Below are 23,503 nucleotides of genomic sequence, written 5' to 3' on the forward strand. Positions count from 1 at the left end.
GTCACACAGGAACATATCCAGGCAGGTTTTGAAAGTCTCCAGAGAAGGAGACAGTCTGCTTCAGGGCTCCAGCACCCTTGCAGAGACAAAGTTTTCCCTTCTGTTCCTGTGGCACCTCCTCTGCTGCAGCTTGCCCCCATTGCCCCTTGTCCTATCCTTGGGCATCCCTGAGCAGAGCCTGGTTCCAGCCCTGCACATTTTTATCCCCAGCAATGAGGGCACTAGCCCTCAGGCTCCTCTGCTCCAAGCTCCAGCTCCCTTAGCTTGGCCTCACAGGCAGATGTTCCATTGCCTGTAGCATCTCTGTGGCTCTGTGCTGGACTCTTTCAAGCAGTTCCCTGAGGTCCTTCTTGAACTGAGGGGCCCAGAACCAGGTACAATATTCCAGACGTGATCTCACCAGAGCAGAGTAGAAGGGGAGGAGAACCCCTCTCAGCCTACTCACCGCACACCTTCTAATCCACCACAGAATGCCGTTGACCTTCTTGGCCCCAAGGGCACATTGCTGGCTCAGGGGCATCCTGTTGTCCACCAGGACCCCCAGGTCCCTTTCCCTACACTGCTCTCCAACAGGTCAATCTCCATTTTGCTTTTCCATAGTAGATCCCTGGAGTCTCAAAGGTGACAGTCGTTGCCATACACTTTATGGTCTTTCCTAAGACAGTAAAGCAGTTAAGCAGATTTGCAGCAGAGTCCATTTTTCTTGGGTTCTTAGTTTGGGTACACAACAGCAAGCAGAGCATGCAGAGGCATTCTGTCATTGAAGGACTGGCGTGGCACTGTGCAGGGCATGGTGCTCTCTTCACAGGTAGATTCAAGCTGTCATTTCTTAAGGGACAGGATTGCAAGCTTAATATTCAGCTGAGGGAAAAAGAATATGGCTTCTAATAGTGCTTTCTGCACGGGGCCTTTGGGGTTTTTCAGTACCTGTAGATTTTTAAATATGCTTTAAATGCAGGGCTGAGATCAGAGGATTTTCAAGGTTCATTGGAAGCCAGTAAAACTCATTTATAAAATTACTTAACTAGATGGTTGCCTGGTAACAAAAGCACTCTGTGCAGCGTTGGAGTTGCAGATAACGTCCTGTGTAGGGTCTTCACTACACTGGTGGTAATTGCATTTTGCCTGGCTACCTCTGGTTTGCTAATTTTCCTGGGGTTTGCCATTTTTCCTTCCTAAGACTAGGAATTGTCACCTGATTGACAGCTTTGTAATTCTTTCCTTAGTCAACCAGATCCATAGGTTTATTCATGGAATGGGGCAGGGTTGGAAGGGACCTTCAAGCTCATCCAGTTCCAACCCCCTGCCATGGGCAGGGACACCTCCCACCAGCCCAGGTTGCTCAAAGCTTCATCCAGCCTGGCCTTGAGCACCTCCAGGGAGGAGGCAGCCACAGCCTCTCTGGGCAACCTGTTCCAGTGCCTCCTCACCCTCACTGGAAAGAATTTCTTTCTCATCTCCAGTCTAAATCTGCCCTCCTTAAGCTTCAATTTATTTCCTCTTGTCCTATCACTACAAGCCTTTGTAAAAAGTCCTCTTCTGGATTTCTTGTAGCCCCCTTCAGATATTGGAAGGCTGCTCTAAGGTCTCCTTGGAGCCTTCTCTTCTCCAGGCTGAACAGCTGCAACTCTCCCAGCCTGTCCCCATCTAATAACTGATGTGGATCCCTACATGCATCCTTACATTGCTGAGCAGGAAAATCAGGAACCCAGATTAAGAACTCATCTTTTTCCACATCTAGACTTAACAACATAAGAAACCCTTGTGTCTGATTTTCTGTGTATCTTTGTGCCAGGGATGTGGGTGAGGCCCCATCCCTGAAGACATTCAAGGTGAGACTTGATGTGCCCCTGAACAACCTGATCGATTTGGAGGTGTCCCTGATCACTGCAGGGGAGTTGGACAAGAGGACCTTTGAGGATCCCTTCCAACCTGATGCAATCTATGAATGTGGCCATGGCACCTTGGGCCATGGTTTAATGGCCATGGTGGTGTTAGGCTGAGTGTTGGACTTAATGATCTTAAAGGTCACTTCCAACCCAAATGATTCTCTGATCTTGCCTTCAGGGCACATTTGAAGGGCATACAGGCTGTAGAGGTTATCTTGAGGTGACCCTGGGTTATCTGAGAGTATGAGATTAATTTCTAACCAGGGGATATAATTCTTCAAAGATTAGGATATGTAAACTTGTCTGCTTCACTTAATTTTGTGCTGGAGTTGAACAATCAGGAATATGCTTTCCAGCCTGATTGTAATTCATTCTGTGAATGTGATATTTTAATACATGGAAATGGGAAGACTGCCAAGATCACAAAGTTCAGGGAGAACTTTAAAAGTCAGAAAAAAGAGTGGCTGTGTGCATGCTCTATGTGCTCCCCAGTGGTAGCTGCAATGTCAGGAGATGATGTGCATGTCTTAAAACATACTTGGAAGAAAATGATACTGCTGTGATCAATTTGTGACCCAGAAAGGCTCCTCCTATACTTGATCACAGAATCACAGAATCCTAGAGTGCCCCAGCTTGGAAGGGACCTCAGAGATCATCTGCTCCAGCCTCGCCATCATGGGCAGGGATACCTCTCAACTAGATTCAGCTGTGCAAGGTCTCATCCAACTTGGCCTTGAACACCCCCAGGGAGGAGGCAGCCACAGCCTCCCTGGGCAGCCTGTTCCAGAGTCTTACCACCCTCACATTAAAGAACTTCTTCCTCAGCTCCACTCTAACCCTGCTCTGCCTCAGCTTCAAACCATTCCCTCTTGTCCTGTCTGTACACACCCTCAGGAAAAGTCCCTCTGCAGCCTTCCTGTAGGATCCCTTCAGCTATTGGAAGGCAGCTCTAAGGTCTTCTCTGGGCTGAACACCCCCAGCTCCCTCAGCCTATTCTCACAGCAGAGCTGCTCCAGCCCTTGGATCATCTTTGTGGCCTGCTCTGGGCTCTCTCCAGCAGCTCTGTGTCCTCCTGCTGGGGACACCAGAACTGGAGGCAGGATTGGAGGTGGGGTCTCAGCAGAGCAGACTAAAGGTGAAGATGCTTTTCTTGTACCAGATGCTTTACCATTTTCAGTGTAAACTCAGATGATGCTGGAGTGTGGAAATCCTACTGGATGGCTCTCTCCTGTTTATTTTATCTGCATCCATGGAATTTCATGGTGTGCTAATTGTGTTCTGCAGGCGTGGTTGGTGAACATGCTGTCAATTCTCCACATGCCTTCGTGAGTGAGTCTGAATTAGATAGACTAATTAGATATGTCAATTAAACATAATTATGGCAATTTTAGTTCTGCCAGTATAACATCAAATCAATAAAATATAGTAAAGCCTTCAAAGAATGTGATGTGCAAATACTGTGACAGTTCAGTTTTCCAAAGAAAGCTTCTAATGTTCCACATGGTGCTTATATTTTTACTGAGATAATTAAACCCATCTGAAGATGCAAGTGTGTGAGATGGTTTGGCAGGAGTGAAGGAAACACTTTTAGCTGCCTACCACCAGCCAGTGGTGGAGAATGGAAACAGGAACCTTTGTCACCCAAAATGTCTGAGGAAGTTGGGGCTGTTCAGCCTGGAGAAGAGAAGGCTCCAGGGAGACCTTAGAGCAGCCTTGCAGTACCTGAAGGGGCTCAAGGAGAGCTGAGGAGGGACTTTTGACAAAGGGGGGGAGTGATAGGATGTGGGGCAATGGCTTTGAGCTAGAAGAGAGGAGACTGGGACTGGAGATGAGGAAGAAATTCTTTCCAGTGAGGGTAGGACACTGGAACAGGTTGTGTGTAAGGATGCACAAAGCATCTGATAAAAATATACTCTTCTCCAGGCTGAACAGCTCCAACTCCCTCAGCCTGTCCCTATAGGGGAGGTTCTTCAATCCTCTGATCATCTTCATGGCCTCCTCTGGACCCACTCCTTGTTGTCCTGGCCCCAGAACTTGGACACGTTTAATACTTTTTAATAATCTTTTAAAAAATCTTTTAAATTCTTTTTTTTTTAATTACATGCCACTTCCTTTCCCTTTAACTCAAGCACTTCATTGATTCAAAATCTAAGTAAACTCTGTATAGTAGCAGATAGGATTTGGCCAGGTAGGAGCTACCAGCCCCACTCATCGTGACATGATCATACAGGAGCTTGATAACCTTGAAAATGGCTTCAGTTAGAGCATCTAAAAAGCCTTTTGATGACCTTTACTTCTAAATAATTATGCTAGGAAGAAAGTTGTGAGGCAGCCTACACAGCTCTTCATATTCCAGGGGAAATGGGAAACTTCTTGGGTAGTTTTCTCATTCAGATCTTTTTGGCTTGTTTCATTCTTTTGGAAAATTACCTGGAAATTCATAGAATATTGAGCAGAATGTTTCCTTGGGGAACTCAATCAGCTTGAAGGTCTTTTCCAACCTAAATGATTCTGTGATTTCAGTCCCTTATCAAATGGGGAGGTGTGTGTGACCTGCCCTAAGTGGACCTGCTTTGCAGGGGGGTTGGACTCCATCTCTGGAGGTCCCTTCCAACCCCCTAGCATTTTGTGATCCTGTGATGCAAGAGTGGGGGATTTAATGAAACAAAATAAAGAGAAGAAAAAGAGATCTTGCAGGGAACTAGAACAGGTTGTATAAAAGACTTGTGAGAAGGTCTAAGCAAAAGCCAAGGCTGAGGAATGACATGAAGTACATTCTTCTTTCTCTTCACAATTGTGCTGTGATTTGGGACTAAGGAAGAAATGATACCAAGTCATCTGTCCCACTTTTGCCTATAAATTGGACTGTCCCTCTCCACAAAGCCACTTTCCCTGCCATTGTTCTCCAGGGTGGTTAACGACTGCTCACCTTTGGGAGGGCAAAAGCAGGATGAAGCAGGAAGATGAATAAGGCAGATTTGCTTTCTTCAGTGCAGGATAATCACTAACATCTATTGTTCACCTTTTGTGGAAGCTATCAACTGCTTCTTGCACAGCACTGCTTTGAAGGGGTCTTTTAGAGCTCTGGTCTTGATGTGTTGGCTTGTGACACTTGGGTCATATATCTGTTGGTGCCTTGTAACACTTGGGTCATTTACAAATTTCCTGTTTGTTTGTTTTTCAATAGGTTGAGTCCACACAAAGCATGATTAGGATTTTGGGCCTTTCAGCTACCTTGCCCAATTATCTTGATGTTGCCACCTTTCTCCATGTCAACCCCTACATTGGACTCTTCTACTTCGATGGCCGTTTCCGACCCATCCCGCTGGGCCAAACCTTTATAGGAATTAAGACAACCAATAAGGTAAAGAATCATCAAGCAAGGGTTGCTGCTTGCTTTGATCATGCTTCATGTATGCATGTGTAGGGGCTGCTGGTTTGTTCTGCTGCAGATGTTTCATGGAGCATATGTTCTGGGTAAAGCTACACGTGATTGAGAGGTGCTTCAGGACTCACAGGGTCCTCAGTTGGCAAGAGCTGTAAAGGGCTGCATTGGAGTTGCCTGCAATGGTTTCTCCCTTTACATTTCCTCCACTTTGCTTGATGAAATCATTGCCCTCATCAGCAGTCACTGCAGGAGCTGATTATCCTGCCTTTCTCATTCCGGTTTTCCATTTGGCTAGAAGGAGTGGTGCTTGTTGTTTGCCTGTGAGGGTACATGAAGCATCTTGTAAAAAATACTCAAAAAGCTGTAGATTTGTAGAATAGTTTGGGTTGGAAGGGACTAGATGAGATTTGGAGGTTCCTTCCAACCCAAATCATTCTATGATTCCAGATTCTCTGGCTTGTCTCTCAAACTCTGATGGTTACAGCACTGAGGTAGTCAGTAACAGTCTTCTGTTGTCCTGAGAAAAAGAAAATGGACTTTTTTTCCTAATTCATCTTTCATCAATTAATTTTCCCTCATTGATCCTTGATCCTACAATGGTTTGGACTGGAAATGAACTTAAAGATCATCCAGTTCCAACCCTCCTGCCATAGGCAGGGACACCTTCCACTAGCCCAGGTTGCTCGAGGCCTCATCCAACCTGGCCCTGAACACCTTCAGGGAGGGGACATCCACAACCTCCCTGGGCAACCTGTTGCAGTGTCTCACCACCCTCCCTGTAAAGAATTTCCTTCTAATTTCTCCTTTATGAAGTGGGGTTCTACAGAGATATTAAGATGCCATGCATCAAGGCCAGTTGGATATAAATTATTGATTAAAACTTATCATGCTAAGCCATTAACCATCATAAGTGCAAGTTTGATGGAAAACACATGAAAGCTGTCCTTAAATAAACTTCTTTATTCTTTGTGCTCTGGGAAACATTAAGGCCATGGTGTAATGTTCTTACTAACAGTCCTAAGTGCAGTGCCACTTGACATGCAAATTGCAATTCTTTAAATACAGGAATGAATGCAAACACTTTGCCAGAAGATTTGCTGTGCCCCTCACCGGCTGCTTATTAAAGTTGCTAGCGCTTAACTTACAGAAAAATCTCAACTCTGCTGGGGCTTAACAGAAATCAAAACACCCTCAATCAAAAGTTATATTCATAGCTTAATCAATAAGAGCTTTTTTTTGTGGCAAAAATGGATGTTGCCTCTCTTACTGAGTTCTTTAAGTAGCTCATTCCATCTGCAGTGCAGGAAAGGAAACTTATTTTACAACTGTGGGGAGCCATTTCAACTCCACACACACAAGAATAGTTTACCATATGGTGCTTACCATGAGCTGCATATTTTAACCTTCATTAATTGTTTCAAGTACCTTCACTGGTATTTTGCTGTTGCTTTTTCTTTAATCTTTTCCTGATTGTTTGACTTGAAATTTTCATCTGTTTCCACTCTATGGTAAGAAACAAGGAAATGTTGCATTTCAAAGTGTTCAGGGCCAGGTTGGATGAGGCCTTGAGCCACCTGGGTTAGTGGGAGGTGTCCCTGCCCATGGCAGAGGGTTGGAACTGGATGATCCTTAAGGTCCCTTCCAGCCTATGCCATTCTCTGATTTTCTGATACTGATTTTGCTGTTCTCTTTGTGAATTTAAGAACATCCAAAGGATATTGTTAGGAATGGGAATTAATATATTGTAAATTTTGCATCGTCACATTTTGCTTTCTTGCATCACAGTAGGTTGCTTGATCTGTAGGAGAAAATCTATAAGGAGTAGAAATGCCTTTAATAGGAAGTCTGTTTGCTTTTCAGGTGCAGCAGCTGAATCATATGGATGAAGTTTGCTATGAAAATGTGCTGAAGCAAATAATGGCTGGACACCAGGTAGTTATTTTCTGCTTGGGTTTGCATTCAGGACACATACAAAGAAATTAGTTTTGATCATCATAATGATAAGGATTTTTTTTATTAGAATGAATTCTGTTTTCTTTGGAGATATGGCACTTCAGAGGTCATCTCTAATCCTGAAAACACATTATGGAAACAGCATGCAGGAAAACCTGAACTGGCTAAAGAATGTTAGCTTCTAGCTAAGGTGAAAAGTCCTGCTACTTTATCCATCTCCTAAGGTAATTAGTGTGTATTTATGTCTCTTATTGTAAATGAGAAGGCAAAATAGGTCACGCTTTAGAGACCTCACATTTACTGGTTAAAACAAGAGAAAAAGGCAGCCCTCAGTTATTGTTCTTAGCCTTTCCCATACCTTTCAATTTCTAGTGTCTTCTGTTAGAGAGGAGGGACAAGGATTAACACAACAGTGTTCAAGACCTGGTGCACAAGAGCTCAGCATCTGTCACTTGAAATACCCTGGGGTTTGTGCTCTGTTTTCTTCTGAAATGAAGTAATTCTTTGGTTTGCTTTATAATAAAGGTTTCTGCAGTCAATTTTTAAGTCTGATATTCCCCTCCTCTACAATAGTGCCCTTAAGTCATTTGTCTGAAGAGTCTATCTCTCTGTTATCATGGTGCTCCTGAATCACAGAACATCAGAGGTTGGAAGGAACCTCTGGAGGTAATCCAGTCCAACCCCCCTGCCAGAGCAGGATCACCCAGGGCAGGTCACACAGGAACACATCCAGGCAGATTTGGAAAGTCCGCAGAGGAGGAGACTCCGCAACCTCTCTGGGCAGCCTGCTGCAGGGCTCTGGCACCCTCACAGGAAAAAACTTTCTCTTTATGTTCCCGTGGCACCTCCTCTGCTCCAGCTTGCACCCACTGCCCCTTGTCCTGTCCTTGGACATCCCTGAGTAGAGCCTGGCTCCATCCTCCCCACACTGCCCTGTGCATCTTTATTGACAGGAATGAGGGCAGCCCTCAGGCTCAGATTCTGTAACCTGAGTCTTTGGAATGTCTCAGTAAATTGAATTCAACACTACTCATCTGCTGTTCTGTTAACCAAGTTTCAAGAATTTACCATGCCAGAACAAAAGAATTCACTTTGTGGAAGTCCTGCTGATGTGTTCCTGTGACAGGACAGGGTCCAGCATTAAGCTTGACTGAAGTTACTTCTTCCTGTCTCTTAATGATGTCCCTGTGTCTTCATTTTCAAGACCAAGGCTGGTAGGAAGCAGTTGCTTTCTACAGGCATTTGTTTTGACAGATGGAGACAAGTTTTTTATGTTGATTTTTCAACAGTCATCCCCTGCAAGACTTCAAGCTCTTCCTGGCTACTGGGAAATTAAGAGTTGGTGATTCAGCCTTTAATTTCAATCCATCTGCTCAAACTAATGAGAGATCTCATTTGTAGGCTTCACTTTGAATTACCAAATGCAACTGAAACTGGAACATTTGTCTTCTAAGCACAGTTTTGCTCCTGTTTAACTTGAGGAAGGGTACAGTGGTAGCTGGCTCACCCTGCTGAGTTTCCCAGGGTTTTCCTATTGAAACTTCTTAGCATGACAGAAGAAGTAAGATCAGAAAATGTCCCAAAGGTTTCCAGGTGGGTTTTTTTAGGTAAGGGTGCTCTTTTTGCAGGGTTACTAACAATGTGGATCTTCATTAGGAGGTTTTCTGCCAGATCCTGGAAGAGAATTTTTTAATGCTTTCTTCTTTTAAATCTGGAGGTTTTGATATCACAAATCAGACAGAAACAGATTACACCTGGATTTCTCTAGTCAGAACTGGCTCTGTGCTGTATATTGCACATAAAGCATTCACTTTGTCTGTGATTGTTCTCTGTTTGCAGTAATTGCCTTGAACTTTGCAGTGCTGAGAAGTGTCATCTTGATTTCCTTACTCTCTTAAACCAAGAAAGGAGCACTGAGCAGTTCTGTTAACTCTATTAGAGTAAATTGTCAGAAGAGAATTTGACAGATATTAATTTCATCTGTAGAAATGATGGATTAAATTTCTTTATTATCACTTTTCCAGCTGTTATTTAGTTGCAGGAGCTGTGTGAAGATAAAAGTTTAATAAGCTTAGTTACTGCAAGTGTGACAATGCCTTTGTGGCTGAGCCATAAGATAAGATTTAATAAAACAGTATTTTCTTCAGACCTCTCTCAGCAACTTAGTACCTTGGTAATGAAACCTGTCCTGGTATTTTTCCTGTGTGAAGTGATGTTTATAGCACACTTTGGCCAAAGCCAAAGCAAATCCTGGGCAACACCAAGTGCTTAGGGGCACAATGCAGAGCCTTTCCCATAGTGTACCTCATCCAGCAGCATGTGGTTAAGAGATTCAGAACTCCTATTGCACTGCAGTTGAGTGGTGGTTAAACACTTTGCCCTTTCTACATCTATCAGGGAATGTTGGTATCAGTTTAAATTGCTTCAGGTACAGGTCTAAAAGAATCACAGAATCATTAAGGTTGGAAAAGACCTCTAAGATCAAGTCTAACCTTCTGCCCAACACCTCCATGACCACTAAAATACGTCCCAAAGTGCCACATCTACTCATTTTTTTATCACCTCCAGAGATGGTGACTCCACCACCTCCCTGGGCAGCCTGTTTCAATGCCCCAATAATAGATATTAACCTCTCATTGCTTCAGATCCTGTATGTGATGACAATAAGCATAAATAGGTGACAGTGGGGTTGGTTGGGTGACAGCCAGCTGTATTTCCAAAGCACTCAGCTCTTAGTTGATATTTTCAGGGAGATGCCCACAGTGTTTCTAAAGTACCCTACTGAGTACATGGTTTAGCACCCAGAATCACAGAATGCTTTGGGTTGGAAGGGACCTTAGAGATCATCTAGTTCCAGCTTGCCTGCCATGTGCAGGGACACCTCCCACTAGCCCAGGTTGCTCAAGGCCTCATCCAGCCTGGCCTCCAATGCCTCCAGGGAGTGGGCATATCCCTTAGCTCAAAATTTATCTCCCCATGTGTGTTTTGCATTAGTTGGTGCTTAATTTCCTTCTTCTCTTTATTGGCCAGTGGTTTGTGTCTGCAATATCCTCCTGAGGTTCTCTACAGGCGGTTTTGTCTCACGCAGCCAAGTTGTACCACCAGGACGCTCAGCACCTCGCTATTTGTTTTCCAGATCACTTAGGATGTGTCAAGTAGCACAACTGTTTACATCAGTGCTTATCTCCTTACTTTGTGAAAACTGTTATTTATTGCCAGCAGCTGTCCCCTCTTTTAAAGGCTAAAGAATTACAGAAGGACTACCTTTCAGTTCCCCTAAAGCCACAGAAGTTTCCATCAGTGTGTCATCCACTAACTGGTTTTTTTTTCCATTCCTACAGGGAATATTTTGTAATTGCTTTCATGATTTGGTTAAGAGTTTTGTTGTTTCTCAGCAGCCCTCTTCCTTCCTTTCTCTCTGAAGGTGATGGTGTTTGTTCATGCTAGAAATGCCACAGTGAAAACTGCTATGAGTCTTCGAGAAAAGGCAAAAAACAATGGTCACATCTGTCACTTCTTGTCCCCCCAAGGATCAGATTATGGACAAGCTGAAAAACAGGTAAATGAAGCATTTCTGTTGGCAGTCTTTACAACCCTAGAATTGGTGTATTTATGAGACAATCCAAGATGTGAGTAGATGTCTTCCTAGGAGGTACTGGCAGAAGTCTGATGCTGGCAGGCCTTCTTTTTCACACATTGCATGGGTTTGGAAGGGACCCTCAAAGGTCATCTTAGACCAGTACAGAAAGGGTAGCTACCAAGAAGGTGGAGACTGTCTTTATATAAGGAGACAAGGGGTGATGGGGACAAGTTACTGCTGGGGAGATTCCCCTTGGACACCAGAAGGAAATGTTTCCCCATGAGAACAATCAAATGTTGGACTCATCTCCCAAGGGAAGTGATGGATTCCCCTCCACTGGGCAGTTTGTCAGGGTGCTGGGCCAGCTCATTCCAACTCCACTATCACCTAGAAAAGTTGGACCAGATGATCCTGAGCATCCTTTCCAGCCTGGTATTCTGGGATTCTGATTTGCTGTTCAAAGAGACTAGTTCATAGACAGACTTTCAGTCTGACCTGGCACAGCAGTTCTTGTGCCTCGTTATAAATCAGATACATTTTATGTAGTACATTGAAGAGTAACCTGATCAGACACATGGCTTGTAAGAGCTCTGCAGGGCTCCTTTTAAAACCCATTCTCAAAACACAGCCTAGGTTCTTTGTCACCTGTAGGTGAGCCCCATGGCACTGTGGAAATGATCTGTCCTTGCATTCACTGTTCCTTCAGAGTGCTTCTGCTTTCCAAACTGCACCTTTAATCACCATGATCATACTACATTTTGGGTCACCAGTACAAGTATGAAATATCCATGGATCAGATTGGATCTCTGGAGAACATCATTAGGCATTCTGTCAGGCTGAAGTTTATAGATACAATTAATTTATTTGACCATTGTTGCCTAATTTTAATCTCCTTAATAAGTGCAATTCATCTTGCATAGTACTAAATTCCCAGTGCCCTTACACATAAATGACATTTCTGACAGAAGTCTAACTGCATTAGATCAATGCTGGGTGATGCAGAGTGATTAATTTGAGCTTCATAATGCAATATCATGTTTGTCTGACAAGAGCTATCTCCTATGAAGGGATGTTTACTGGCACAGTTCCCAAAATTCTCAGACTGAAGGCCATTTGAGTCTTGCCATCTCCTCTGATGTGGAATTTAGCAATGCCTGGCAGAGAATAATCTTGACAATGTACACCAGTCAGTGTTATGTAATCTCTGTACAGTGTTTGCTGTAATTGATGAAGAAGTTGTTTAGAAACATCAGAAATCCAGTCTGTGACTTGGAGAATCAGCATAGAGTAGCTCAAGTTGGAAGGGACCTCAGAGATCATCTACTCCAACCTCCCTGCCATGGGCAGGGACATCATCCAGGGTTGCTCAGGGCCTCATCCAGCCTGGCCTTGAACACCCCCAGGGAGGAGGTAGCCACAACCTCCCTGGCCAGCCTGTTCCAGAGTCTCACCACCTTCATGCTGAAGAACTTCTTCCTCAGCTCCAGTCTAAACCTGCTCTGCCTCAGCTTCAAACCATCCCCCTTGTCCCGTCTCTAGACACCCTCACGAGAAGTCCCTCTGCAGCCTTCCTGTAGATCACTTTCATGTACTGGAAGGCAGCTCTAAGGTTCCCCTGGAGTCTTCTCTTCTCCAGGCTGAACATCCCCAGGTCTCTCAGCCTGTCCTCACAGCAGAGGTGCTCCAGAAGATAAGCAATGCCCAAATAAAACAGTAATAAATAAAGAATAAAATAAAATCACATAAATAAAATTTTGAGTAAAATTAAAATAAAACAGAAATACAATATAAATAAAAGAATGAATGGATGAATAATAACAATACAGGAATGAGGAAAGGCCAAATAAACCACATTCCAGTCTAGAAATAGCAAGTGTAAGTGAAAGCTACTTGAACACACAGGATGAAAAACAGGAGCAGTTAAAAGCATTGGATTCTTTGCTGGCCTGTAAATTGTGAAAGCAATTTTACTAATCCTCTTAATTATCTGTCAATTCTATTTTATTTTTATTTTTTTTAATGAACAGGAATGATTTTTTAGGGAACATTCATCAAATATTTGCTGTGTAATCATTTGTTTGACATTTAATTATTCCAGAGCAAATGCTCATTTTATTTTTTTGTTTTCCTAGTGACACATCTAATATTTGAGCTGCCCTTAAAAACCCTCTCCCAATAAAATAAGGCCATAAACTCAAATACATTAGCCTATATTAGATGTCAAACATATATTGAAGTTCCCTCTTTGGTTTATAATTACTTTTTTTAATTTTTTTTTTATTTTTACTTCTGCAAAAGCTTTTCTAATTATCTGTGGGAGAAGCGATTGAAGCTCTTTAAATTTCTCCCCTGGGATATTTTCTTACAGGAGTCCTGCTTTTAAGGTCTGAGACCAACTTGATGAGATGATGTGGTCCTACCAATTGATAGGTTGGAGGAAGCTGTGCTCTGTACAGAGGGATCCTACAGTTTTAATGAGCTGTGGAATTTAGGAGTTACTTAAATGTCCATTTTGGTTTATTGACAGAGAAATATGTTGTCAACAACAGACAAAAAGTTGCTTTCAGGTTTTTTAGCAGAATTGCTATAGATTAGAGTTAACCTCAGCCTTAAGGGAAATCAGAAGCTGACAGAAACGGTGCTTTTATTCTGCTTTTACTTCTCCTGACTTTTAAAAGGGGAAAGTATTTGAAGCTTGATGCATATTTCTGTTATTACAATAGCTTCTCTTTTAAGTATCACTCTAGAAATTGTAAGTGCACAGCTTCAGAAGTGTAGCTCTGTGTTGTGTTTGTAGCTGTGTGCACTGCTGCACCCCGTGTGCTGGCATGGGCTGGCTTTCTGTTGTGAATCAGAATGTAAGAAATAGATAGGGTAGATTCAATGCTGTTATCAAGTGTCCTTCTGAAAATCACTCTCTGATCCTAGGATTTAGATTGGATGTTGGGAATGAATTCTTTACCATGAGGGTGGTGGAACACTCGAACAGGTTGCCCAGGGAGGTGGTTGAGGCCCCGTCCCTGGAGATACTCAAGGTGAGGCTGGACAAGGCTCTGAGCAACCTGCTCTAGTGAAGGATGTCCCTGCTGACTGCAGTGGGGTTGGACTGGATGAGCTTTGGAGGTCTCTTGCAACCCAAACCATTCTATGATTTCAGGTTTCCTGGCTTGTCTCTCAAGCTCTGATAGTTACAGCACGGAGGTGATCAGTAATAGTCTTCTGCTGTCCTGAGAAAAACAAAATGGAGTTTTTTCCCTTCATTTATGGGCTTGATCCTAGAATTATAGAATTATTTGAATCATAGAATGCTTCTGTAGAATCATAGGATGGTTTGGGTTGGAAGGGACATTCAAGATCATCCAGTTCCAAGCCCCTGCCACGCGCAGGGACACCTCCCACCAGCCCAGGTTGCTCAAAGCCTCATCCAGCCTGGCCTTGAGCACTTCCAAGAAGGGAACATCCACAGCCTCCCTGGGCAACCTGTTCGAGTGTCTCCCCACCCTCACTCTCAAGAATTTCTTCCTAATCTCCAGTCTGTCTCCTCACTTCCAGCCCAAATCCCTGGCTCCTCATCCTAATCCTTTTTTTAAAGACTGAGGCCGTGAGGCAGTTTCCCATACCACAGTGATGTTTTCTATCGAATCAGGTGTTTATGAACATTTATTTTTCAATCATGCCAGGTCAAAACCTTCAATTTAAAAAAATTCACAGTCTAAATATTTCCTACCCATCTACTGGTTTCATAAATTCACAGGAATCCTTAGGGAGCACAGGAAATATGTTTAGAAGGAAAGACATCAAAAGCTGAACGGCAGGTTTTGTCCTGAATTTTACTGCAGGAAAGGCACCTACAAAGGGTGTCCTGTGATGGCCTGCAAGGACCAACCACTTTAAAACCCTCCATATGATCTCTTTCCCTTACAACCTGGAAGATACTACTTTGAATTTCAGGTTCTATATTTCCAAGCACAGGTAGAGAGGACACTTTAAAGAGCTGTATTTACCGTAAGGTCTGAAGTGACTGAATGTAAATCTTGCACTGCCTTTGCAGCAGGCTACAGGAGACTTCATTTAAGGCAAAAACTTAATCATATTATAAAGATGACAAGAGTTCCAAGTCATCTTGCTAAGCACATTTAGTATTTAATAGGAAACTTTGTCAGCAATGAAAAGGGGATGCTATAAGCAATGTATTATCCTACAGTTTATCAGAGCATTTCCATGGAGGATTAGTAAAGGAAGGCATTAAATCTTACATTTACAGTGATGAAATCCATTACCGATTTTCCACTACCAATTTTAACCTGAATAACTCTGAAATTGATGAAAAGTTGTGTACAAAAGCATAAAGTGCCTCTCTGTAGCTCCTGTCAGCACTCCTGTCAGCTGTGTTTGCAACCTCAGGGATGGTTCTAGGAAAAAAAACTAAACTGTCCTAGAAAGAAAACTAGAGAAAGGTTTGCTGACCCATTTTGCTCCTAGGAGTCCTCTTACTGACACAGTGCAGCTTCTGGAAGTAGAACAAAGATTCATGAGGCAGCTCTCCAGTGATAAACAGGACAAAACTAAGCATTGTTGCATATCAAGGTGATGCTCAGGATAGATGAAACAGGATAAATGATCAATATAGCCAAAGAATACAGGATGCTTTCCAGTGAGGCTGGGGAGACACTGCAACAGGCTGCCCAGGGAGGTTGTGGATTCCCTCTCCCTGGAGGTGTTCAGGCTGATCGAGGCCTTGAGCAGCCTGGGCTGGTGGGAGGTGTCCATGGCAGGGGGGTTTACAGTTTTAAGCAAATCCAGCTAGCTGAGATTAGTTTGGATTTCCTTTTCAGAGTTCTAGTTTTCAATGCTGTGTATTGAGCGCCCCCCTGTGGCCTTACTGTTTAATGCAGATGTGTGGTGGTGAGTTTATGGTAGGTGAAAGGTCCTTTTTCGTTGTCTCCCTTCAGAGCATTTTGAACATTAAGAGTGGAAAGTAAACACATAAATGCACTCTGCTTCCAGACACCTAGCCTGGAGTGCAGCTCTCTTCTTCCCCTGAAAGGCGGCTTCTTTGCATTCTTAGACATTTCTGAGATGATATTTTCTTATTGCCTTCTTTCTTTCCTCTTCTCTTCTTGCATGCCTTAATGGATGATAGCATAAAATGCAAGATGGATAAATTATGTGTGTAGTAAGGAGATTCCACAACCTCTCTGGGCTGCCAGCTCCAGGGCTCTGCTTTTTTGTGTATCTTGGAAGTGATTGCCATAGTAATCACTTAGTTAAATCAATAGTTAAAGAACTATTTTACATGGTATTAGCTTTCATTCTTAAAAAAGGGGAAAAAACTTCAGGTTTTATATGTGTTTTACTTCAACTTTAGGGGTTTTTGTCTTTTCAAACGCTATAAAGGTAGTCAGGTTTAAAACATCAATACTTCACGTGGTGAATTATATAGATATGCTAATTTTAAGGCAGGTGTTGGCACTTTGCTGTTTGCTTTCCTGTTAGATCCGGAAGTCCAACCTTCTACCCAACACCTCCATGACCACTAGACCATGTCCTGATGTTATAGAATCAGACTATCATTAAGGTTGGAAAAGCCCTTTAATATCATCAAGTCCAACCACTCCAACAAATGCATCCTTACAGATAGGAGTTCAACTCTGAGGTAGAGAATTCTGCAAATCCTCTTGAGGTTAAGCTGCTCTTGAAGGCAGAGTTGTGAGATGAAAAACATTTCTAAGGAGCGAAAATGCATGAAGGATGTAACGATTTGAATAGATATGATTATTAATTCTACAGAGGACAGACTGTTAATATAATTAAAAGATTAAAGAAAATGAAGCTCACAGTGTGGCATCTAACACTTTTGAACAGTCATTAGCACTAATGTGTACATGATAAGCACACAGAGTATGAAAAATGGAAATGAAGCAGGGCTGGAGAGGAGCTGTGGAAGCAGCACAGCAGCTCTGCTCTCACCTGCTCTGCACTGCATGAAGTGAGAAAGTAACAAGCTCCTTGCTTCTTCCCATCCAGCTGATCTGTTCTCCAGGGTGTGTTTGATGTGTGGGATATTTTCTTACACTCCCTCTGAGATCTGTCAGCTCTGTGGGTTAGACATTTCAAGTTAGCTCAACGAAGAACCTATTTAGCCTGCTTTAAAGCAAAGGCACCTGAATTGCAGTACCTCCACAACAGCAAGCTCCTCAGTTACAGCAGATTCCTAACCTAGTTTACAACTCCCAGACAAAGCAGATGGATGAATTAACATCAATGCAATATTTTTTCTCAGATCTCTATAAATGTATTACAGAGAGTTTGTTACAAATTAATTGCACAGGAAACCCTCGCTCAGTAGAAATCTGCATACACACAGAGAGGAGAAAGTTCAGAAGAAAACAAGGATTAGGAAAGAGAAAATTAGTCCTGAATTATGTCCTCCAGATGATTGCACTCCAAGAGTTGTTCTCTTCACACCCATGGAGGAAGACATCTAAGCAAAGCAGGCACTCTGCTCTCCTTCCTTTCTCCTTCAGGGGGATTTTTAGAGTGCTTTACAGAACTTACTGAGGTGATTCCAGTAAATTGATCAGATCAATAACTCATAGGTTTAAACAATTCTAACTTTAATGCAGTGAACTTAAATCTCCAGAGGGAGACAATTAGATTATTGACTCTTCCAGGAGAAATTCAAACTGATTCACATTTGTTTGCTAGAATTACCTTCTTCAAATACAGTCTTGCCAGGTACCTACTAATTATAACCCAGCAAAAGAATAAGTGTTGGACAGAGATATTACTGCAGGATGACTCTCCAAAGTTAAGAGATACATGCTTGATGTAGTGAAGAAGTAAAGCATGAGCATGCATACTCATTATGTAGAACAGCATATTGGCCAGCCTGCATCCATCCAGAAATGATCTGCTAGGACATCCAAGTCATCTTGGTTGGGGAGAGATCTTGCTTGTCTTGGGATCCTTCACGGGAACCAGCTGCAGGGTGAACAGTCAGTGAAGGTGATGCTGCTGTTCCCAGGGAGGTGACGTGAGGGCATAGGAGCACTGCCTGAACCCAAGGTGTTGGACTGTTGGGGGTCTTCTGAAAAGTGGCTGATTTACAGCTTTACAGAAGAGCTTCAAAACAAGCTGTTTGTACAGGATCTAGTGTATTGCTACATGTGTACTAAGTACTAAGAATTTTCCATTTTATAGATCTATGGAATCATAGTATCCTAGAATGGTGTGGGTTGGAAGGGACCTTAAAGATCACCTAGTCCCATAGGCAGGGACACCTCCCTCCAGCCCAGGTTGCTCAAAGCCTCATCCAGCCTGACCTTGAACACCTCCAGGGAGGGGGCAGCCACAGCCTCCCTGGGCAACCTGTTGCAGTGTCTGCCCGTCCTCACCCCAGAGAATGCTGTTTCTTAAGCAGTGTGAAAGATACTACAAGATCAGGATTGATTATTGAGGATCTATCCATCACAGCAGTGCAGGCAGCTTTTAAATCCTACAGGGGAGATTTCTTTCAGAGTTAGTTCTTTGCTTCTGTAATAAAATAATAATTTAATCTTCCTGCTAGCACGTACCATGCCACTTCATCCCTGTCCTAGAAACAGCTGCTGATGGCTTAGTTATTATGCAGAAAGTGGAAGTTGAATAGTACAAATAAAAGTTCTAATTGATAAGAAGAGAGTCCTCAGTTAAAACCATCACTGCTCAAATGTGTTCCTTTTTTCTCCCTTTAGACTCCAATCTGTATCTCTTCACATTCAGCTTCTTTCACAAACTCTGGTTAGTGAAACTGCTCATCTTCAAACTGGAGCAGGGGAGATTTAGGTTGGACATCAGGAGGAAATTCTGCACAATGAGAGTGGTGAAATACTGGAACAGGCTACTCAGGGATGTGGTTGAGGTCCCATCCCTGGAGACATTCAAGATCAGACTGGATGTGTCCCTGGGCAGCCTGCGCTAGCTGCGGGTCTCCCTGATGACTGCAGGGGCTTGGGCATGATGACCTTTGAAGGTCCCTTCCAACTCAATGCAATCTGTGAATCTTCATGGTTTGGGATTTTCTCTGGGTTTCATATATTTGTCCTTCCTGTGCTGAGGGCTTCAGAGCTGGTCTGTTCTAGATGAGTGTGGCAGCCAGAGATTAAAGAAGAGGCAAACACTGATGTTTCACTCATCAAGAAGTAATTTATCAGCAGCTGTTTCTCATGGTCAGGCTTCATTGCTGGTTTTTTATTTATTCTTTAGATAAAAAATAGCTATAAGCCTATTTAAAACTTCAGGTTCTCTTTCACATGGTATTGGTAGTTCAGCCAAAAGCAGCAGCTTATGGTCTGTGAGTGGAGAGAGCTTTGTGGGAACAGCTTCAAGAAAAGGGTAGGGAAAGGTGTGAAAAGTTTTTAAGTCTTTAGCTGAAATCCCTAATGCTTGATTAAATCTTTTCTGCCACGTATGCCCTCACTCCTCATCAAAATTAAGCTTGACATTTTTCTGCATCTAATTGTGACATTTTTAATGTGTCTTAATCAAGAGCTGTGTGAAATTCAAGACATTTAAAGGAGAAACATAGGTGGCAGCAAGAGAAAGCAGGAATTTATTTAATGCATACCAGTTTAGATGCACACACAAATAGAAGCACAGGTCATCAATCCACAGCCCTCCTGAGCAATAGGGGAGGGGAAAGAAAATCAATTCTACTCAGGAGACCACGGCTGGACCTCAGAATAGCAACTTCTCAGCACACCTGAGGCAGTGACATTTCATATACACTTGAAGCCAAACCCTGTAGTCTGTAATAGAACAAGAAAACTTCTTACAGTTTCACTTCCCTTCTTCCCAAATTGTTGGGTTTGTGTCTCTGCAGCCATTGCAATCCAGATTTAAGACAGCAACTGTGCAATTTATTGACACAAGAGCTGAGGTTTGCTTGCAGATACATTGCCCCTAAAGGATGTGCTGTGAGCAGTCTTCCAGCACTGAAATATGGAGGGACCTTAGAGCTGCCCTCCAATGCTTGAAGGGATCCTCCAGGAAGGCTGCTGAAGGACTTTTCATGAGGGTGTCTGGTGACAGGACAAGGGGGAGAGCAAAGAGAAAATATACTAAAAAAGTGATGCTTCTGATGGTTGTCTCCTAGGCAGATTTATTTAAGACAGAAGCTAACTACATTGTCAAATGCTCAGACCACCTCCTGAATGTGATCAAGATCAGTCCAAATTTCTGCTGCAGTTATACTCAGATTTGTGGCCAAAGGGAATTTTCCACATGCCTGTCTTCTGTGAGATCTGCTGATAAACTCTAACTGCATTTGTGTTGTGTATGAAAAATTTGCCAGGTCATAAAGAGCAAAGCTCCATGAACTGCACTGCCACTTCCTCACTTTCTTGTTTATTCCTTTTTAAGCACTACAGCAATTAATTAAACTTGCCTAAATATCATCTGTGGCTAAAAGCTGAGTTTGATTTCCTTTAAATTAATAGTAAATAATGGCTGCTAAAGCAGGGAAGATCAGGTCTTGAGAAGCTGGATAATTGTGAAGTTGAGAAATGTGGGTTTCCTGCAATATTTTTCTTTTCCTGTCCTCCTTTATAATTGCATTCCCATCTCCCTATTTATTTCTGTGTTTGCAGAGATTTATTGTTCATGTTTGGCAGCATGCCAGTGCTGTGAACCAGACTTTGCTTTGCTTTACTCACTCTGTATCCCTTAAATCAGCTTTCAGCACCAGTGTGTCAGGTAGTAGTAAATGTGAATAATAACAATAGTAGTAGTAATAATAATAATTATTTTAACATTATCATTATTAATTTAGCTATAATTAATTCTCTATATTTATATTAATTAATTCTCTCTAAAATACAGAGATGAAAATAGAGCGATAGTCAAAAAAAGGTACTTATCCCTCTTGTAGCTGTGGTAGTTTGAGGCTATGGCTTTAAGATTTTTCACAGATTTCAGGCAGAAAGTAGGAAAATGTAAATAAATCACTATTGGGTGTAAAAAGGAAAATAATGATGATTCTAAACAACTCCATTGGAGGGATAGCTCCCATAAGAGTAGCTCCCACCACAGCAGTCTATAGAAAAGTAGAGAATCTCTAACAAAGATAAAGGGCTGGAGCACCTCTGCTATGAGGACAGGCTGAGGGAGCTGGGGTTGTTCAGCCTGGAGAAGAGAAGAATCCAGGGGGACCTCAGAACTCTCGTAGCAAAGAAATTGTTCCTAATCACCAACCTAACCATCCCCTGGCACTATTTCAGGCCATTTCCTCTCCTTCTATCACCTGATACCAGGGAGAAGAGACCTATTCCTACCTGGTTCCAGCCTCCTCTCAGGGAGCTCCAGAGAGCAATGAGGTTTCCCTTCAGCCTCCTTTACTCCCAGGTCCCTCAGCTGCTCCTCACCAGCCCTGTTCTGCAGACCCTTCCCCAGCTTCCTTGCCCTTCTCTGGCCATGCTCCACCAACTCAATGTCTTTGCTGTAGTGAGGAGGACCTGAGATTTTGTGAATGGAGGTTCTTGTGCTGTATTTAGAAGTTAATGGAATTGTTGTGCTTGACCATTCCAGGTACACAGATCCAGAAACAAGCAGCTGCGTGAGCTGTTCCCAGATGGATTCAGCATCCATCATGCAGGAATGCTGCGGCAAGACAGGAGCTTGGTGGAGAACTTGTTTTCTAATGGCCACATCAAAGTCTTGGTTTGCACAGCTACACTGGCCTGGGGGGTCAATCTTCCTGCTCACGCTGTTGTGATTAAGGTAAGAGCTTCCAGAACTCTGCACTTGGGTTTGTGTCTTAGAAGAAACCTGTAAAGAAGCATCGACAGCAAGATCTTCATTGCAGGGTTTGGGCCTGGAGGGGAAATGCCTGAGTGACTCAAAATGTTATTTATATCTCATTAAACTGATTCTCTCCTGTGGGAGCCTAGTTTGTATAGTAAAGATTTAAATATATCAAAGATTATGAAAGGATTAGTTAAAGTACACTCCTGAAATCATGCCGTATTTGCCTAATTTTGGTGTTCAGCTCATCAGGATTATATTCATGTGTATTTATGTTAATTTTTATTAACTTTTCCTCAACCAGGGAACACAAATATATGCTGCAAAAAGAGGCTCCTTTGTTGACCTTGGAATTTTAGATGTCATGCAGATATTTGGGCGAGCTGGACGGCCCCAGTTTGACAAATTTGGAGAGGGCATCATCATTACAACTCACGATAAACTCAGCCACTACCTGACTCTTCTTACTCAGCAGAACCCAATTGAAAGCCAGTTCCTTGAAAGCCTTGCTGACAACCTAAATGCAGAGGTAAGCTGTGATCCATTTAGAGAAGCTAGCAAACTTTGAAGAATTAGGATGACTTGAAACCAAAATGCAATATGGTGACACTTGAAATGTCTAAAACAGGAACTTTAGTGGTGGTCTGTAGGTGTCTATGGGTGGATTGAGACTGGATGTTTGGAAGAAGTGCTTTATAGTGAGGGAAAAGGCTGAATAGTTGAAAAACTGCACAAAAATGGAATAAAAATCTGTTGGAAGGTATCAGGTGCAAAGGCAGTGCCTTTAGCTAAAGACTCTGAGATGCAATAGTTGAAAAACTTGGGAAGAAAACTGTATGGTGCTTGCTTCTCAGTGCCACCTTCTGCTCCTCAGCATTTCCTCTCTCAGAGACAGCAGGCTGGCCTTGATGTCCCAGTGCATCTGTTCTGAGGAAGCTGCAGAGTGGGAGAAGCTAAAATACACCCAGCTTCATTGAGCTGGTACCAAAATCAAGGCACTTCAATCCACTAAGAATTTTCTCCTGCAGATTTGGTTTTGATGTTTGGGTTGTTTTGGGCTTTTTTACCTTCTAAAAATGAGCAGAAGAAGGGTAAATGGTCAGTGATGATCAACAGAGGCATGGAGGTGCCCTTTCCTGCTGAAGTTGTGCCCCTGGGCATAATGGAATGTCAAAAGGAATAAAATCAGCTGTGGTTATGGTGCCATAGTGGAGAGAAGCCCAGGTGGCAAACAGGAAATACCTGTGGCTGTATCTTCTGCAAATACAGGAAGAAAGATAAGCAGCAGGGGATGTGGGTTGATTAGCCCACAAACTTCAGCTTCTCTGGGAACTATCAGCAATAGCTCACACAATGCAGGTCACCATTCCTTCCTAATTGCTTCCACCTGATAGAGCCCTCCCTGACATCCACAGCTGGACCCCAGCTTGTTGCTGGGACAGCTTTCCCCTGAGAGCTTCAAAACTGGGAGGATTTGTGGTGCTGGACATTAGGTGCACCCTCCCCAGGGGGTGTTCTTCTCCTTGCCTTTACTTAGGATTTTGTTATGAGGCCAAGGATGTAAGAGGTGGTGACTGGTTTAGTTTGGACAAATCTATTTTTGCTTTCAAAGAGTGGGCATCTGTTGTGGTTCTTAGAAGAGAACTCCTTCAAAGGCCTTCCAAAACACTGTGACTGAGCAGTTCATCTGGATAAGGAGCAAAGTGCAAGCTGGAGGGAACTGAAGTGTTCTCCCTGGATGTCTAGGGACCCTGGGGCCTGGCTGGACCTGCATGAGACCACCAATCTCATCCCTTCTCCCTTCACCTTCTTCTGCTGTGTCCAGATTGTAGACAAGTTCTTTGGAGTTAACAGATAATGGCCTTCCTCTGAACCCTCTTCATCAGGTCCATGTACCTCTTGTGTTGGGGG

General features: G+C 43.0%; 1 protein-coding gene across 1 annotated transcript in view; it reads left to right on the plus strand.

Annotated features, from left to right (window-relative positions):
- The window catches only part of ASCC3 (activating signal cointegrator 1 complex subunit 3), a 139,910-nt gene that overhangs the window by 39,511 nt on the left and 76,896 nt on the right, over positions 1 to 23,503 (plus strand). Inside the window, exons 11-15 of the mRNA XM_054393057.1 lie at positions 5,077 to 5,253; positions 7,138 to 7,209; positions 10,655 to 10,789; positions 21,377 to 21,568; positions 21,897 to 22,121. Coding sequence (XP_054249032.1) covers positions 5,077 to 5,253; positions 7,138 to 7,209; positions 10,655 to 10,789; positions 21,377 to 21,568; positions 21,897 to 22,121 — 801 coding nt within the window. The remainder of the gene's footprint in view (positions 1 to 5,076; positions 5,254 to 7,137; positions 7,210 to 10,654; positions 10,790 to 21,376; positions 21,569 to 21,896; positions 22,122 to 23,503) is intronic.

Source organism: Indicator indicator, chromosome 27, assembly GCF_027791375.1.
Source record: "Indicator indicator isolate 239-I01 chromosome 27, UM_Iind_1.1, whole genome shotgun sequence".
Classification (NCBI taxonomy): domain Eukaryota; kingdom Metazoa; phylum Chordata; class Aves; order Piciformes; family Indicatoridae; genus Indicator; species Indicator indicator.